Source organism: Branchiostoma belcheri, unplaced genomic scaffold (assembly GCF_001625305.1).
Source record: "Branchiostoma belcheri isolate BF01 breed outbred unplaced genomic scaffold, Haploidv18h27 scaffold86, whole genome shotgun sequence".
In the NCBI taxonomy this organism is placed as follows: Eukaryota; Metazoa; Chordata; class Leptocardii; order Amphioxiformes; family Branchiostomatidae; genus Branchiostoma; species Branchiostoma belcheri.
The window spans coordinates 398,634-417,645 of NW_017804531.1; the positions used below are offsets into that span (position 1 = coordinate 398,634).

Here is a 19,012-nt window from a genome sequence, read left to right on the forward strand (position 1 = left end):
TTGCGCATGCCCAGATGAGCAACGGAAACCAAAATGGCGGCGGGTCAGGACTGAAGTTCTAAAGTTTTCGTTGAATTTTACCCACAGTTTTACACAAACCAGGCGGTTTCCAGCTCCTATCAGAGTATATTGATTTCTTTATTTTGTATTTCACCATTTTATACGGATGGCAGACCACAGACAGGTAAGTTTTAAGCGGCCCTTGCCACGTTTTGCGACCAACTTTGAGCAGAAGGTTTTGGGTATGTTCGCGCCTCCTAACTTCCGGCGGCGATTCCAAATATCTTTGATCCTAAAAATCGACTTGTGTATGTTTATAAGCCCGTCAGCAAGAGTCTTCAGCTGTCCTTTCCTCGGACATACGTTCCGCAGACCTAGATGATTCAAATTCTCCGTGCTCACTTTGCCGTAACCTTTATTTACCACGTTCAGACGAGAGTAATTTGAGCGGGGATTTTTCAGGGTGTGTCTCGAAAATCGTATGTCATCACAAGTGGTCCCCCAAATGATGTGATAAATAAAAGGAGGTAGCTTCAACAGAGCCTTGTCCATCCCGTGGCTCGAACCACGACCGTTTGGTTGGTCGATCTTTGTGCAATGTCCAAACTATGGCAGGCAACGTACAAGAAACCGGAATATACGGTATGCATTTTGGAAAGTATTTGGGCTTTCGTGTCCAAGTGGTAATTTATTCGGTACTAACCCGCTGGCTCTGTTTTAACTACCGCCTTTTATCACAAACATGTCGGGGGGCAAGGGCAGGAAGACACAGGCCAGGCCTCAGGCAGTCCAGCAGTGTGTATCCACGGAGCTATCTTGTTCATGAAGCCTTTTTCCATTTCAAGCTTTTAAGGTGCCCCATTCTGTGGAATTGCAGGATCCAAACTTTTTGCTATGTTAAATTTGTAACAACAAAACGTTAAGTGGTACAGATGGTACCTTTTGTAATTTTTCATAAGTTTCTGGGCTAACACCTTTGGTTGAATTATGTGTGTAAACAAAACACTGTCAACTTGACTGCTCTGTGCTTTCTGTTTTGATCACAACTTGATTGATAATTTCCAGCATCCATTTTGTTTGTTCAGCACTCTTCAAGAAAACACAGCACGGGAAAAGTTTCACCTTCACACGGAATGGGGCACCTTGCACAATTGATTCACAGGGCTCGAAATACTTTTTCTTCAGTTTTCCTACAAATTTGCTGCCATCAGAAAAATTGCTCAAATTTTCTTTCATTTCCATGAAACAATTGGTTAAAAGAGAAAAACTGAAAAAAAAAACATTTATTTACTACTAATTTAGCATTTCAGTGATGGTAGCTATCACTACTCTCCAAGCAGAGGTTGATGGGGGAAGATCGTTCGCTTTTTATATATAGCCCTTTTTTTCTCGTTGGTGGGGGTATCAACAACAAAAAAGGGCCATATATAAAAAGCGAACGATCTTCCCCCATCAACCTCTGCTTTGAGAGTACCTATCACAATGGGAAAGAAAATCTGTACTGTCATACAATGCATTTGTATGCCCAGTACATGGACCAGTTCAGGTAGATATCAGAAATACCTGCACAACTCCAGTTTACCCCTACCCAAACCTGCATACAAATGTTATGCAGGTAGTATTTTGAGCCCTGCATTCAAGAAATAATCCTTTTCATTTCTCTTCTGTTTTTTGTCAGTCGGCTCGGGAAGCCATACGCACCTCTGGGTTTTTCAGTGATGATCGTATTGCTAGTTCAAAGGTAACTTTTCCTGATAAATGCGGGTAAACCCATTTCACCCACCACCGCATTAACCAAACCATCCAAGCTACGGGACATAAGGTGTAGAAAACCGGTAGCATCCATTTTGTGCTTTTAATTAATTAATTAAAGTTCCCATGTTTTTTGTATATTTACATCTCTGTTTTCCTCTAGGTGCGTCGTTCACATCACTTAACTAATTCTGACCATTTCCCTGCTTTTTTCTCCGTCAAATTCACCTCACCTTTCCCCTCTTCAGTTTTTTTTCTAGCAGTTTAAGTGTTGATTCAACAACCATTTGCATGCTCATGTTACTACATGTAGTTTAGAGTAGTCGTGTAGTAGTAGTAGTAGTTCTGTACAGTCTTTAGACAGAAGTTGTTGCTGCTTGGATCAAACGATTGAAGCCAAGGAAACATTTCTGTGATTTAGAAAAATTAGAGAACTGAAGAAAGATTGGTTAATCTCAGGATTTAAAAAAAACCCTGCTATTTAAAAAAAAGCACAACTTCTTGTCAAAAGACAACTTTCACCTGTAGATATCCCTCTTTCAGCTGTCTTTCTTGTACTGCTATTGTCTAACCTTGATTATCAGGTGTGGCTTTGGGCAACCTAGCAAAATACTAGTACCTCTTTCTTGCTGGCAGTTACAGCCTTTTTAAGGTTACTAAGCCAATTACCTAGTAATCAAGGCTAGGCATGGTTTAAACCACAATTTCCTCTGTTTTCTATTTGATGATATGTGGTAGTAGTAATAATGAATAAATGTTACTAGTTGATAGTAGTTGTAGATGTTCTGTAGACAGCCTGTCAGTGTCAGTACAGTGTGGGTACATGTAGATCCCCTTTTGTTCTCAAAACATAGTTTTGTGTTCTTCACTATAGCAGTAGATGCTGTACGTCTTTTCATGTATCCTCTGCTTGGGAAAGGTTTGCTGTTCTTTTGGCAAAGTCATACTATTTCTGTCACTTATATTCTGATTGACAGAGGCAGAGAATATCAAGAAGTTGGTGAAATATTTTAGAAAGAAAGACAATGTTTTTAAACACTGAAGAGTGAAGAGATAACACAATAAGTGGTTTAGTTCCAGAAGAAAGCCAAAAAACTTATTAAAACTACAAAGTATTTATAACAAAAGCAGGAAAATAAAAGAAGAGTTGCTTTTAAAAAGAAGATAAGATGTATATACATGTAACTGACAGGTTGTCACAGGAACTAACTTGTTCTTCATATTGTTGCTCCCTGTTCCCTTGTTCCTATTTTTTTTTGTGCTGCTGTGTTTGTGGATGCCTTGTACCAATGAATGACTTGCCGTGCGGATCCTTTCCCCCATGTGCACCGCGAAGCAGTTCGTGAATCCGGAGCAGCCCGGCTACGTGGGCTTCGCCAACCTGCCCAACCAGGTGCACCGCAAGTCCGTCAAGAAGGGATTCGAGTTCACGCTGATGGTTGTTGGTAGGTTCTTAAAGAAAAGATTACAAGAGCAAGATATTATTAATTCTAGAGTCCAATTTGATATAATATTTTGCAATACTTTTTGTACTCACCATATTTCTGCTACTATTTGAAGTATTTCTAAATTTGGGTAAGTCCCCGACTCCCAATTTGTGTTGGAAGATAAAGTTTAGTCATTCATCATATTTCTAGTTCTACTTCTTGAATCCCGTCATTCTAATTTCTACCAGAGAACAAGTGTTATGCATTGTGTATATGTCTACTATATATATATATATTAGTGGTGACTACATCATCATTATCAAGTCATCATCATCATAGCTTGTTGCTTTAACTCTCCAGCTAGTTCCATGCTGTCTCGTTGACCTTTCTGAAGTCTGCATCATTAAATAGTAGATGTATGAATCACTTAATTGGAATGATTTCACTACAAATTCTTGTTTCCCTAGGTCATCTGTTAACCTCTGATAATAGTTGTTTTTACTTAGTCGTGCGGTGAGTTGAGACAGGCATGTCACCAAGTTTGTAGTCCAAAGCTGTAGCTGGCGGTTAGCCACACCAGTAAAAATAGAACGTCACATTGTTTTGGCAAGGAATAGAAGCCGAGAATACAAAAGGATTAGGGATACAGGACAAGGGGTATCAAAGACCAGTTGGAACCTTGTTAGCCTGTCTTAGGAAAGTTCAGGGAGGCTGCTTGTTGGGACAAGTTTTGTTTACATTCCTGTTAGAACTGTATCACAGCTAAAGTAGGTTGTTAGGAGATGGTGACCATCTGGCCCAGTCGACTGTGGAACGCATCTGGAATCAGACTGTGTAGGATTCAGACTAAAATACCCCTTGAATAAAACAAAGTCAACAAGAATGTAGGAGTTTGTTTCAACAGTTCAAAACAGCAGTAGATCGTATGTGCAGGAACAGTGTTTTGGCATCGGAAACTGGGTGTAAAGGTCAAGGTGAAATATTGACATGTATGCAAGTTTTGGCTCTGATTGGTGTTTTCATTTCACTGTTTCATACACGCAATGTTTTATACATCTCTGGCTCGATGTTGATAGCTTTACCATTATGGTATGAAGTTTCAATGGGCGAAACTCAACATTACATACAGCTAACACATACACTGACTCTTTGAATGTTATATTGAAAAAAATGTTATGAAAACTTAAACTTTTCTCCAACTCAAGATTTGACTCACCAGAAATTTTCGACCGAATCACTCAGTCTTCCTCAGCTATCTGACCCAAATGCTGTGGACACGTGATTTTTCCCACGTGTGACGTCAGCAAAGGGTCAAAGGTTGTCTGAAGTCGATATCGCCCCCCGTCCCGGGCACTTCAACCATCGCTCAACCGGAACGGGGGCGATATCGACTTCAGACAACCTTTGACCCATTTCTGGTGAGTCAAATTTTGAGTTGGAGAAAAGTTTTTCATAATGTAATTTACCAACTCAGATGAACTTTCATGCTGATTGAAAAAAATGCTTAGAGTACTCAGTCATTGTACATGTATATTGTACCAAATTTTGTATGATTAATAATTTTCCTGCTCTTCTTTTCACATTCACTGTAGAAGTTTTGTTGTTGCACCTGTTATACAGTACTGAGAAGGTTTGTGTGTGTTTTACTAGGTGAGTCAGGACTAGGCAAGTCTACCCTGATAAACAGCCTGTTCCTGACAGACTTGTACCCAGAGAGAGAGATCCCAGGAGCTGCAGGTAATAATTTTCACACCTGCTGAGTTGTCATTATCTGCTCATGTTTAGCCCCAGGAGTCTGGAGTAATTTGCATGCAGCTGCACAATATTTGCACCTTGTAGGCTGTACTTCAGTGCTCCAACAATATAAAAGTTATGTGTAAATTTGTTTTTTAGGCATGTACATCATACTTTAAAAATCCATGATTTCATACCAAGTTTTCTGAAATTACTATCATAGATGTGTGTCACGTTTGTTCTTTGGCTGTCACTGAGGGGATCACAGAAGATGTTTGACTTGATTTGACTTTGTCATTAAAATGTATTTCCAATATGCTGTGCCAAGTTCTTTACAGTATATGTAGACATACTCTGTCCTAGAATCATATTGCTTGTGTATGTAAGTAAACCACAAATGTTGAACCTGTCTGCAGAGAAAATAGAACAGACAGTGAAGATAGATGCGTCGACGGTGGAGATTGAGGAGAGGGGGGTGAAACTGAGGCTGACGGTGGTGGACACGCCCGGATACGGAGATGCCATCAACAGTAAGGACTGGTAGGTCTCTCTCTCAATCTCACTACAGTTTTATTTAGTGTGTCTGTTGTTCCTTGTCTTCAGAATCAGAGGGTTGGATTGATGCTGAGGCTTGATGGCAGCCCACCATTTGCCTGTGTCCTGTGGGTTGATGTTGTACAAGTTAAGGTGGTGGAAGTGCTCTTTTATTTGTCAATCTATCTTTTCCTTGGTCAACCTCATGGGTTTTGGCCTTCCACATCCAGTGTGAGGATCTTCCTAGGCATTTTAAAGTTTTAGAATGTATAATGGACATAGACTTATACTTTTCGTTTTAGGGCCTGGGAAATATTTTTCTGCATATCTGCAACATTGAAAATTACCTGTGTCGGACAAGTTTAACCTGCAACACTCTGACTTTGAGAAGTATGAAAAACTGTATTTGAAAAACTATCTGACTTAAAGCAATGACTGTCTGTACATTAAATCATGAAGATAAACGGTTTTGTACAGTTTATGCCAAAGGCTAAACCCCAGGAGACCCAATTCTGTCAGAAACCATTTTTACAACCCCATATCTCACAGATGTTGTAGGGGATTAACTGTACACTACACAGCCCTGTTTTGTTTACGTGGCTTGCCAAAACAGTCAACATACACAGTGAAGATAGCAAGTCTACTTAAGTTTTATTATTACTTATCACTCTTTCTGAATTACCTTTTTTTGTACCAAAAGTCGTGCATTGAAGTAGAATGTGTTCATTTGATTTGTAAGTTGGCTACTGCCTAGAAAGCTCAGTTCTATGGCAGTGTGGTTCTTTTCAGATGAAGTACTACAGAAAGTCTACAAAACTGTCAACATGGACCATTAGCCCAAGTCAACCCATGTGTTACTTATCACTTTTTCTGAATTAACAATTTTGTCCCCAAAATCCCACAAGTCATCTATGGATGTAGATTGACCTCATTTATATTGGCTACTGCCCAAAAGCTCAGTTTCATGGCAATGTGGTTCTTTTCCAATGAACTACATGTACTACAGAAAGTCAACAGTAAGCTACTACATGTAGTACCAAAATAGGACCTCTCTCAGGGAGGGATGTTTACAGTGATCCGTGTTATTGTCGAGAACCAAGGTCACTGTCGTTAGCCAGCAGGAACATGTAAATATACCCTACTAACTGCAGTCAGCTCCTGGGGAGATGTGGTTTCTTTGGGGAATTAAATAGAAGCCTACCAGTGGTTCACTAATACTTTAAGCAATATTATGTAAGATTTTCAATATTTTATACATCATTTGTTTTACAGATTTTCTTGTGCTATAACTAGTATAAGCCTACCTGGGTTCATAATGACATTTGGGGAGTAATAAAACTAAAAGATTAACGTCATTGCACTGCAAAAACATGCTGGTCATTAGCTCGCAGGAACATGTAAATATACTCTGCTGACTGCAGTCAGCTGTTGGGGAGATGTTGTATCTTTGGGGAATAGAACTTGAAGCTCCCCAAGTGGTTCACTGTGCTTAATGTTTGTCAGTGATTTTGATACAATTAATAATTCATATCATTCATCGGATTATCAAGTACATACAGTTGTTCATGTCGATTCTTTGGGGAATATAAGCCCCCCCCCCAAGTGATTCTGTATGTTCGTCAGTGATTTTGATATCATTAATAGTTCACATCAATCATTGGATTATTGGGCACATACAGTTGTTCATGCCAATTGTTGGAGCCAATCGTCATCAGTTTTGTCTACTTTTATGGCATTGAACCAAAAGGTGAATGCATCTCTGTTTCAGTAATATGAATGAATGAATGAATGAATGACTGTTTATTATCGTGCCATTGCGATCAATATGCCGCCCAGCCCATATGGGCTTATAAGGCACCGACAAAATACAAAATCAAAACAAATCAAAAGTGTTAGTATGTTAAAAAAATCACACAGTCACACACTCAAAGATGCATTATGCTTTGTCTCAAGCATTTCAATTCGATTTTGATTGAATGCTGTGGTGAATGATCTCTCTCTCTCAATGTGTGTTTGCAGCTTCAAGCCTATCCTGTCGTACATAGATGACCAGTTTGAGAGGTACTTCCACGACGAGAGCGGGCTCAACAGACGGAACATCGTGGACAACAGAGTACACTGCTGCTTCTACTTCATCTCCCCCTATGGACATGGGTCAGTACTGCAGCATACAAGAATAGTCTGGATAAGTAATCTGCATAGCCATAAGTGAATTTTATGACTGTTGGAATGGTAGAACTAAATTTCGTTTACTACCATGAAAGTTCATCTGTGTTTCAAGTTTAAACTTTTGTACTGAGACAAAAGATTGCTCTTACCTACATGTAGACTAGAGCTTTTGACCAGTCACCCTGGTCTTCTTCAGCACACTGACCCAGTGAGACTTGTCACCTGGCTTCTCTGAAGTGTGACTCCAACACTGGGACAAAGGTATCTGGTAAATGTCGGAGAAGCCATATAACAAGTCTCACTGGGTTAGTCTGTTGAAGAAGACCAGAGAGCTGGTCGAAAGCTCTAGTCTGGGTGACAACAATCTGTTTGGTTTGGCTCTCATGTTGCCTTACCTAACATAACGAAAGTGTGATTGAACAATACATTTTCCTTTGCCCCACCACTCATTTAAATGTGAAAAATATCTTATTTTATCTTTTATTAAGGCCACACCAATTTAATTTGTTGGTTCTCGGATTCGCCTCTTCGTTTTTTTCTGAATTGCAAAAAAAAAAATTTGATTCTGGTTGTGAATCAACTGAAAAATGCTCATGTTTTGCCCCCAGCAGTTGAGGAAAGTCCTTTTCTTCCTAGTTGTTACAGTTTTCCCATCTATCATTGCAGTGGTTTGATTAAAAGTTCAAAATTCAATGTTTAAATTTTAACCCAGCCTTTTGTGTTGACTTCATGGCTCATATTAGCCTATAATAGGATGCCTTAGACCTGTTTTTATTTTATGTTTTTTTCGCCCTGTCGCTTCATATTTTTTCTGAAAAAATCCGAGAACCAACAAATTAAATTGGTGTGGCCTAAAAGTACTGTTTTCTGTCCCTTCTGTTGTAGACTGAAGCCGTTGGATGTAGAGTTCATGAAGGCCCTGCACCACAAGGTCAACATCGTTCCTGTCATCGCCAAAGCCGACACTCTCACACCAAAGGAGGTCCGCGCTCTCAAAGCAAGGGTAAGCGTTGCAAGATCTAGCCAGTTGCTTGAGTAACAGTTTTCTTGCATATCTCATTACCTGGATGTCTTAGACCTTAATCGACAAATCAAGCTTGTTGCCACCATGTTCATGACTTGTTGGTGTATGTTGATTTTTATTTGCTGCATTTAACAACATTACAACAACAACAACCATGAAGTACAAAAACGTATAAAAGAAATAATGGTAAATTTTTTTTAACAGTTTTAGTTTGATCCATGCTTCTTAAATTCTGAGTGGTGCAGGTCAAACCTGTCTGGTGTAGGTGACTTTCAGTGTTACCTGCACTGTAGGAAAAAGTATTTTGAGCCCTGGATAAGTGGAAAGCATATCTACATTTAGCATGTAAATCATGTGTGTCTCTTCCGCACATCTGATGACACTGTAGATTCTGGAGGAGATTGCTCAGCACGGCATCAAGATCTACCAGATGCCAGACTGTGACTCAGACGAGGACGAAGACTTCAAGGAACAGTGTAGGCTGCTGAAGGTGAGGATAGAATTTGATAGTCCTATATGAGTTACTGAAGAAACCATAACATTTACTGCTTACTGGGGGTTGGTACCTTTTGGTCTGAACTTGGCCTGATTTGGAATATAACACCCAAGAACCAAACAAAGAAAAAAAAACAGAACAATTCAAACCAAAGTAATGAACCAATTCAAACACAATCGACTTTCTCCAGAATTTGATGTATTGGTTTTACTGTTACTTTAATCAGGTTCAGACCTGGATTTGGACTTGGACCTACCGGTGATAAAATTGAACCGGTACCCACCCCTACTCCTTACTGGGATGAGGTCTATTCTTTTGGATCATTGGGTAAAATATTAGGATACTGAAGATTATGCTTTTCCAGACAAACATCAAGGTTTCTAGTCTTCTGATACTGTACCTACATCTGTATAGCCGGTATAACCACCCTTCTGCGTAACACACGACTACTGCCTTTTGTTGTTGCCTGTGTTTGTTGTGTTTTTGATGCAATGGTTTTTCAATACAAGTACAAGAGATTACTATTCTAGCAGACTGTGTGGAAATACTTAAAACGTATTTTGATCCCAAATACAGGCGGCCGTGCCATTTGCTGTGGTTGGATCCAATCAGATGATTGAGGTCAAAGGGAAGAAGGTCAGAGGTCGGTTGTACCCCTGGGGCGTTGTTGAAGGTAGGTCCATTCTATTCATGAGGGGAGCATTCCAGAAGGTTTTTTGTTCAATTAAAAAAGTAATTATAATATATTGGATGCATTTAGATTATAGCAATAATAAGGGGTGTAAATTGTTCTACTTTTTCAGTGGAAAACCCTGAGCATTGTGATTTCATCAAGCTGAGAACCATGTTGATGTGAGTATGGCATTCATGCACCAAACACACTGCAGCTAAAATTAACAATCATACAAAATGCCATCTTATGTTTAAAACGATACAATCGTTAGCCTGTCTTATGATTTCAGCACCTTTTGGTACAACATTCTGTTTTGGCAATACACGTGTATTTGCCTAACATGTATCATGTGTATGAGTAATAATGTATCCACATATGGTTACTCCAGATTTCCACAAGTGTCAACAAGCCTCAAAAGATGAGGGCTGAAAAATGGTTACTAATTTCTAAAATGCTACAAAACAAGATAGAAGAAAGTCTCCATGAATGTTAAACAGGAGAGCTTTTCATTTTTTGCTTACACAAACTTGTAAATGCATGTTCCCATTGATGTGCACATTGATGTACCGGTGTCTTCCCTGTAGCACCCACATGCAGGACCTCCAGGAGGTGACCCAGGACGTCCACTACGAGAACTACAGGTCAGAGAAGCTGGCCATCAACAAACGCCGGGCAGGGTGAGTCATACTAGATGTGCAAAGGCCTGCCTGCGTTTCTATAACCCACCCGACGTAATACGTACGGGTGTGCCATAAGTCCTGGAACGGTTTCAATTCACACTGTAAGGTACTCTTGTCTCGTACCAAGAAAAAAAAAGAAATCTTCTTCTGCAGTACACTACTCATCTGTGGAACGGTTTCAATTTACACTGCAAGGTAGTCTTGTACCAAGAAAAATAAATCCATCCTCTCCTGCAGTACCTTACTCATCTGATAGAGGGTGCTTGTGAGCTCACCACTTTTCCAGGCTCAAACTTTGGGAACATTGATAAGACGTATGCTGCATGTCTGCTTTAAAGCTTTAGCTTTTCTACTCAAAGCCTTGCTTTCGTCGGGTCTTGTTAATTTCTTGGCGTGCAGCTGTAATTTTTTTCCGTGGTGGACTTCCAGTCATTTGCTTACTTTGGTGCCTGTTGTGCCAGTTGAAGCCACTCTGCGACTTATGTCAATGTGGTATCGTGTAACCGTAAGCGAAAATCCGTGTTGCATTGAATTGACGTACAACGTGTCTTCTGAGGAATCATGTTTTAAATTTATTGAATGGCGATTTTTTGACAGTATCCTTTGCAGACCTTGTATGCCTCATCTTGTGTTTTTTGAGAACATATCTTCAACATCAGTCGCGCAGTTGTTTCCTGAATCGAAAACAGTTTGACTTTGAGTGCAGTTCACTCCTTGGCCAGTATGGGTTCTATTGAACATCAAACACAACATGTATTTTTGATTCTACCTCATGTAAAAAAACTTGATCAACTTGTTTGTTTTCGACTTTACACATGAAGACTTTTCATTCACACATTCACATTTCAGACACACAAAATTAAAGCAGAGAAAGTTTCATCGCTCCAAAGTTTATGAAGGCTGATGTTGAAGATCGCTTGTAGGTCCTAGTAGGCTGCCGTGCTAAAATAAATGCAGTGTTTTTAATCATGGGTCTATCGGTTGCACCGATGGTAAATAATGTTAACGAGCCGCATAATTACAGTGATTTGCATGCAGTGTATTGCTCATAACATGACTATGTTGCACGTAGTCTTTGCCAGTATGCATGATTTTTTTAACGATGTAACATGTTAATGATTTGGTTGATTTAACTGTCTGCATTGTTTGTGGTGATTTTCATTTTTAATAACTCAATAATTTTGTCATTCAGTTTGATTAATCTTTCTTAGTTCCAAACCAGCTAACGTACAGCTGTCACACACTCACTAATATAAGCCTACTGGGACCAGGGCTTCAACCAGGACCATTGCACAAATATTGAACTGATTGTCTTTGAATTATACTGCAAGGGAATGGTACAAATGTATACCCTACTACTAAGCACTAGTAGTATTTGATCAAAACCAATTTATTCTGATGGAAGTCAAAATTTTAGTATTGCACAACCATTTGCTGAGAATTACAAGAAAAGCCCATAATGTACATCAATTTTCTTTGAACTCCTTTTCTCTGAAAGACATCATGATTTCTACTTCTCCAGCTTCCCCCTTTTTTTTCAAAAGTTCCAACGACATGTTTTTGCTCTCTAGTCTTTTGCATGCCTTTAAATTTAGTTAATTACTGTTGTTGTAGATAGAGTTACGGTAGATACATTATTTACTAGTAGTGACCATTTCCCTTTTCTTCTCTTCCCCTGTTTCAATGTTTGAAGTTTGATTTTCAACAATGTTTTTGCAGTCTAGTCTTTTGCATGCCTTTAAATGTACATGTAGTTACTATAGGTACTGAAGTATTACTAGTAGCAAGGACGTTATATCCTTGCTAGTAGTGACCATTGTCCATTTCTTCTGTTCCTCCCTGCACACACCTCTGCATCGTGCACTGTTTGAAGTTCGATGTTCCAACAGTCTGTTTTTGTTCTCCACAATGTAGTCACTGTCTTTTGCACACCTTTAAATGTAGATTTAGTTGTAGATATAGCTGATATAGCTACAGTATTACTAGTAGTGACCATAGTCCTTTTCTTCTGTTCCTCTGCACACATCCCTGCATCCTGCACTGTGTCATGGAGACATCCCCTCACCTCACCTGACCCCTCCTCCTCATATTGGTGCTCCTTTGGGGTTACTATGGCAACCTGTCACTATGGCAACCTGTCTCTGTGTGTGACACTACCCCATCACTTACCCATCATCCTCCACACACCTGTAAGTACACCTGGGCTGTTGCAACTGTTCAAAAGTGTTCAGTTCTTAAGGAACTTGTTCATGTTCAAGGCAACAATTGTCAGGATGAATAATTGAGAAGAAAGTATCACAAAATAAGAGGACAAATTTAAACCAAAGCCAAAAAAAAGGATTGAAATTTAGAAGCAAGGCATGGAAGTGCATGTTCCCACCAGGACCGAAATGACTGAAGCTGACAAACCCACCAATTCAGCTACTCTCCAAGCAGAGGTTTGGATTTTCGCTTATTTTGGGTGCGTTTTTAAGCTTTGTTATCAGGCTTTCTCTTTTGTACTGGTACCTTTTTTATGTTGGGTTGGCATAAGAAAAGATACCAGTGCAATTTAGAGAGAAAGCCTGATTGAAAAGCTAAAAACATGCCAAAAAACCCAAACCTCTGCTTGGAGAGTACCAACTGCAGACTTCCACACACACACAGTTTTGCTGCGTACGTTTTTTTATGCTTGTTTTTTGCTATGATGTGGTCTTACCTGAAATGTTGCCTTCCCTACTCAGAGCTGCAGTTGCCCTTGGGCACAGGTGGGGATACTCCTATGTTGGATGTTTTAAGATACAGTCTGAGAGTAAAGAGTTTACCCAAAAGATTCTCCAACATAGCTGATAAAATTTCTCAAGCTTCAAATATATGTAAAAGTAGTTGTAAACTCTTGCCAAACAAAGTTAATCGTTGCACACAAAATTGTTGGAGAATCTTTGTTTTAGTCGTGTTTTCTTTGGTGTTGGTGGGATTTGAATGAAACAGCTCAACTTATATTAAAATGTGTGACAATTTAGGTGTGTGCAATATTAGCTAGTGGTGTTATTTACAAGCAATAAGGGTACAGTGTGTTAACATACAGGGGGAAATATGTTGAAATTCGTGTAATATTGATATTTGACAACTTTTTAAAGTAAAAGTAAAGTAGAAACAATTCAGCTTATGGTTTAGGAGTTTTGTGTGTTCGTTGTTTATTGGTGAGCCATGTTAAGGGGCATTCATTATGTTTTTGTTGCTACCATGAACCATGTTAAGGGGTGTTGTGTTTGTGTTGAACAGCACATCGGCAGAACGTACTGCACCTGCGCAAAACCCGTCATGTATAGCACTCCGGCATAGCACTTCGGCAAAACGTCTCATATAAGGTCTAATTTGAGCATATAAGGTTAACATCCCGTCTGTTGTTTCCAAATGTTATGTCGGAAAAGATACCATCTGCAACTGATTCAACATTGATCAAACATCCAACAAAAACTGTGAAAAATCAGGGTTTTGTGCAGGCACAGTACGTTCTGCCGACGTGCAGTTATAGTGCATTGTATTGTTTATTGAACCATGTTAAGGGGTGTTGCGTTTTGTTTTGTTCCCCCCTGAAGTGGCCCTGCCGCGGTCAGTGCTGCGAAAGAGGGACAGGGTGAGGAGAAGGACAAGATTCTTCTGGAAAAGGAACAGGAGGTAAATAAGCACCCTGCACACCCCTTGTATGGAGTGAGCAAGTCCGAAGTCTCACAACAACCATTCATCCATTTTGCCATGTTGTGTCCTCATTTTCAAAGTTCCCTCTATTCTTAGATCATCTTCTGTCGGCTGCTACTTGCAGTCGTCGATTGAGTTTTCTTTGGATGCAATGTCATCTGTTTTGTGTCCTCATTTATTTCTGGTCAGAAATTGTTCAGTTCTCTACTTTTCCGTTATGCTGTTGGCTTTTCCTTTTATCTCAAACTTGTTGTTTGCGTCTCCTTTTGATTAACAGTGTTCCTTTCCCTTGTCCTTTTTTTTTTACACCTCTCTGGTGCTCCTTTCTCCCCATCTTTCCCTTCTCGGCTTCTCTACTTGTCGACTTCTCTCCTTGTCTTTTCCTACTTCTCCTCTTCTCTCCTTTTCTTTCTCTACTTCTCTCCCTTTTTGTCTACTTCTTTCGTTTTCTTTCCTTGACTTTTTGTCTACTTTTCCACTTCTCTCCTTTTCTTTCCCTACTTCTTTCCGTCTTTGCCTACTTATCCCCTTCACTGCTTCTCTCCTTCTCTTTCTCTACTACTCGTCTCTGTCTTCCCCACCCACTGTCTCTACCATGTGTCTCCGCCACCGTCTTTACCGTTTGTGTACCTTTTTTATTTTTATACACCTCTCCTTTCTTTCTCTCTCTGTCTCTGTCACCCATCATCTCTCTGTGTGTACCTGTGTGCGAAGTTGCGTCTTGTGAAAGAGCGAATCGCGGAGGTTAAAGCGGAGCTGGAGCGGCTGGAGGCGGAGCGGCTGCAGGTGGCGCAGCTGGAGGAGATGCACCTGCGGCAGCTGCAGCAGCTGCAGACCAACCCCTGGGTGCCGCAGCCCAGCCACCTCAGCCTGCTCTGAGCACGTCTGTCCACACTGTCTTCTCTGCCTTCTTTTCTGTCATTCTTTCTGTACCTCTTTCTCTGTCTCGAAGATTTTGAATCTTTGTTTTTCTCTTTTTGTCCCTCCTTTTCTCTGTGTCTCTTGAAGCATTTGGGTCTTTGTTTTTTGCCATTTCTCTTTCTGTCCCTCTGTTTCTCAATGTCTCTTGAAGCATTTGAGTCTTTGTATTTCGCCGTCTCTCTTTTTGTCCCTCTTTCTCTCTGTCTTTTGAAGCATATGAAAGTTTTCACAGTGTAACTAAGATGCACTCTGTTGCCTTCTATATTTGTGATGATGTCAACGTCAACTAGACTGTCACATTTGTTATCTGCACCAGTCTGTCCCACAGCTACATTTAGCTTTGTTACCAACCTATTTGAGTAGTACTCGTAAGAAAATTCAAACTCTACTACTGGATCAGTTAACGGATTTATTTCCGGACGTTTCGAGTGACATCCATCACTCTTCTTCAGCGTCACAAATGAACAGAGAACCGATTCGCTCTTATATACAAGTAACTAGAAAAACCGGTTAAACAACAAGGTCCGTAAGAAGCTTTATCATGTAAAAGAACGGTTCCTGTACATTGAATGAACCGTTCTTTTACATGATAAAGCTTCTTACGGACCTTGTTGTTTAACCGGTTTTTCTAGTTACTTGTATATAAGAGCGAATCGGTTCTCTGTTCATTTGTGACGCTGAAGAAGAGTGATGGATGTCACTCGAAACGTCCGGAAATAAATCCGTTAACTGATCCAGTAGTAGAGTTTGAATTTTCTTACGAGTATCGTTTACCTGGATGTCTAACCTTCATCAACGTATTTGAGTAGTATTTTGCTGCTTAATCTCCATTGTCCTCTCCCAAATAGACTCAGCAGCTAAAATAGGTTTGGTGACCAGGCTAGAGTTACATGTGACACAATGTAGCAGTTGATATCACCAGGAATGTCACATTCATTGCCTGCACCTGTTTCTGTTCCGCAGCTACAACGGATGCAGGAGATGCTCGCCCGACTGCAGCAGCAGATGCAGCAGCAGCAGACCACGCAGGTGGCCGGTGCCAACAACGTCCAGTCGCACCACGTCTGAGCGCCGGACAACCGCCGTCACGTAGCACTCACGTCTCCGTACACTGCTGCAAAATTTCACTCAAACTCACATCTTTTGACCCACCGTAAATGCATTTAAAGTTTGCAGCACAAGAATTTTGCATTAAGGGTATACTGCTGCAAAACGTCACTCAAACATCTAGGACCTACTGTAAATGCAGTTTTAAGTTCGCAGCACTGGAATTTTGCGTTAGCTCTGGGTGTCTGCAGTTACATGTCTCTGTACACTGCTGCAAAACTCCACTCAAACTCACGTCTAGGACATACTGTAAATGTATTTTAAGTTTGCGGCGCTAGAATTTTGCGCTAAAGGTGAAAATCGGGGCTTTGCGCCGGTCTTTAAGTTCATAGTTAAGCCACAAGGCACAATGACAGGCAGATTACATGTTTGTGTTGTAATGGGTTGACATCTGCAAACTTTGAAAACAGCTAGAAAAATTACAACGTCACTACACAAACGTCTTATGCTTAGGTGTCAGTACAATGATTATACATCAAGTTAATAGTTATACATGTATTTTAGTCTTTTTTTTATTATTCTACTGATACAGCTTCCATTATATTGGACATCATTTATTGTAAGGCTGGTAAAAGAACTTAGGCTAGCTTCAATTTTGAAAAAGAAAAATGGTGAGATAATGGGTAATGGGCACATTTTCTGAAAATCTGGTTCAGATGCACATCTTCCTACCTTGCCTTTTAGTAAAAATGCTGTTATATTATTTGGATGTTTCTTGATGCAAATGATTAGTTTCAACCCACCTAAGCTACATGCTATGCAGGAATTTTCGCAAACAAAACGTTTCAGAGTTGACCCACTTGAGTGTGTAATGTTTGAGTTTTTAGAATTACTAAATTTCGGAGGCATAGGGGCCTGGGGGTTACATGCACCATTTTCATCATGACTGTATAGTTATATTCTTATCATCATCATAGGAAAAAGTAAGGCTTCCTTTATCAAATAATGAAATATAAAAAGAACAAAGTCATCTTCCTTTGCGACTAGCAGTTTATAGTCCACGGTCACCGAACAACTTACACTTGAAAATGCAACTGCAAGCTTGCTATACTGAAGAAGAAGAAGGTTAGATTATATTACCATAGCAAAGTGGGGAGTTCCTAATACTTACCATGGGATGGATAACTGTTAAACTCAGCAAACAAGTTATAGATATCAACTACTAGTACTTGCACAAGATTATTTTGCTCCAAAAATACAGTAAAGGCATAATTCTTTATCCCTACCCGGCACGAAACAAAACAGAACAAAGGTAGCATCATATTCGTTACCAACATAGTCTATTTATTACATGTACTTCATAATCACATATACACATTGCCTTTTATCCAGTACTGTTACAAAATTCAGATATTGTCTATAAACCTTTAAAATTAAGCCATTGTAGCACCTATTATAATTAAGGTATGTACCTGGGTATATTACTTTATAACGTCACAATCACACTCTACTGTTTATATGCCAATTGCATGTGTTTCATTCATTCATGAGACATAAACATAGCCCGGTATCCAGCTTTGATCTGCTTCCCAACAATTGCTACCAGTTTGCAAAAGTTGAGAAGGCAGAACAAACCTGAATACCAGGCTAACGTAAGCATGTTACAGGGTCACAATATGCTATGACCAAAGGCAACTGTTAGTATTGTCTTGACAAAATGACTGAACTATAGTTTCTATATATTCAAATATCTACACTGGAATGCATTCCTTTTTTATTCAACCTTGAATAGCTATGGACACATGGCAAGTAATGTCAAAAATGTTACGTGTATACAATGCTTTCTTGTCTGTTCAGGTAATTTTTGTGTGTGGATTGGTGATGACAAACTGTATTTTGACGTTTACAGCAGATATTACTGATTATATGCTGCTGAAACTAGTATTATTACTGCCAACAATTCTTTCATTTTAAGTGCCTTCATGTGCATAATGCTAAAATGGAGTTCAACAAAACTGTTACAACTCTTTCTGTTAGTGTACAGCCATTCGGTGTTCTCTACACTTATTTCTCGAACTAAAATGTTACAATGTACAATTAAAATCTACATTTAGTATTCCGAGGACCTATAGCAATGAATTAGTATTTCTATCAAGATGTTCAGCTTGCAAAGTTAGAAAATATAGTCAGTAGAGTTGTTCTTCACAATGCTTTAATGCAGGTATTCAGATTTCAGCCAGCTTTCTGCACATAGCATTAGATATCAAATGTTACTTCATGAAACTGTTGGTACTGGTCAGTCTACAAGTGATGTATAGTGGTGTATAGTCATCAATGTCCACATAGCATTTAGCTGCTATTAATATTCTAAAGCATATTTTCATCCACTGAGTAACAATGTACAGTACATAGTAGGGGTAGGCCTAGCTGTCCAGTGATAGCACTTTAGTTTTTTATGGGAAAGGTTTCGAATGGAGAATGCACACATCTTTGGGGCTGGTTCGTATTTTGTACACTAAGATGGGTGGTATTGTGTTTTTCCTCTTTTCGAACAACAGATCCCCCCCCACCGACCAAATAACTGTCTCCTCTTTGTGTATGCGTAGCTAAAGCTGTTGGGCAGTGTAGCTAATAAATGTTTTGGAAGAAAAAAAATGGTTTGGTTGTTTTATTTCATAGAGTGTCTTAGTCTCTACCAGGCTTCAGGAAGCGGCTGGAAAGAGTCAAAATTGTCAAGAAAGAGCAGAAAGTAGACATGATATTCCAGGGGAGTTGGTCTGTGCTAAGAAAACATTTTGCTACTCCTGAAACTGTTTTCTATGGTGGACCAACTCCCCTGGCATATCATTTGGCTCATTTCTACCCTTTCCAGCC

At 39.6% G+C, this 19,012-nt stretch overlaps 1 protein-coding gene across 6 annotated transcripts; it reads left to right on the forward strand.

The window, feature by feature from the left end:
• The first annotated feature begins 13 nt into the window (after positions 1 to 13).
• Positions 14 to 18,784, forward strand: LOC109487159 (septin-2B-like). Of its 6 annotated transcripts, none has more exons than XM_019791135.1 (14): positions 16 to 184; positions 1,679 to 1,741; positions 3,092 to 3,197; positions 4,830 to 4,916; positions 5,330 to 5,453; positions 7,467 to 7,601; positions 8,502 to 8,619; positions 9,029 to 9,130; positions 9,713 to 9,809; positions 9,940 to 9,988; positions 10,394 to 10,486; positions 13,213 to 13,236; positions 14,071 to 14,149; positions 16,055 to 18,784. In XM_019791135.1, the coding sequence occupies exons 1-14, from the start codon at positions 167 to 169 to the stop codon at positions 16,157 to 16,159; spliced, it is 1,200 nt and encodes a 399-aa protein (XP_019646694.1). In that variant the 5' UTR covers positions 16 to 166; the 3' UTR covers positions 16,160 to 18,784. The 6 variants fall into 6 exon arrangements, with proteins under 6 accessions (XP_019646698.1, XP_019646694.1, XP_019646697.1 ...); XM_019791134.1 differs by having other exon boundaries at positions 25 to 184; positions 3,089 to 3,197; XM_019791137.1 differs by having other exon boundaries at positions 25 to 184; positions 3,089 to 3,197; positions 10,394 to 10,450.
• The last annotated feature ends 228 nt before the right edge of the window (positions 18,785 to 19,012 follow it).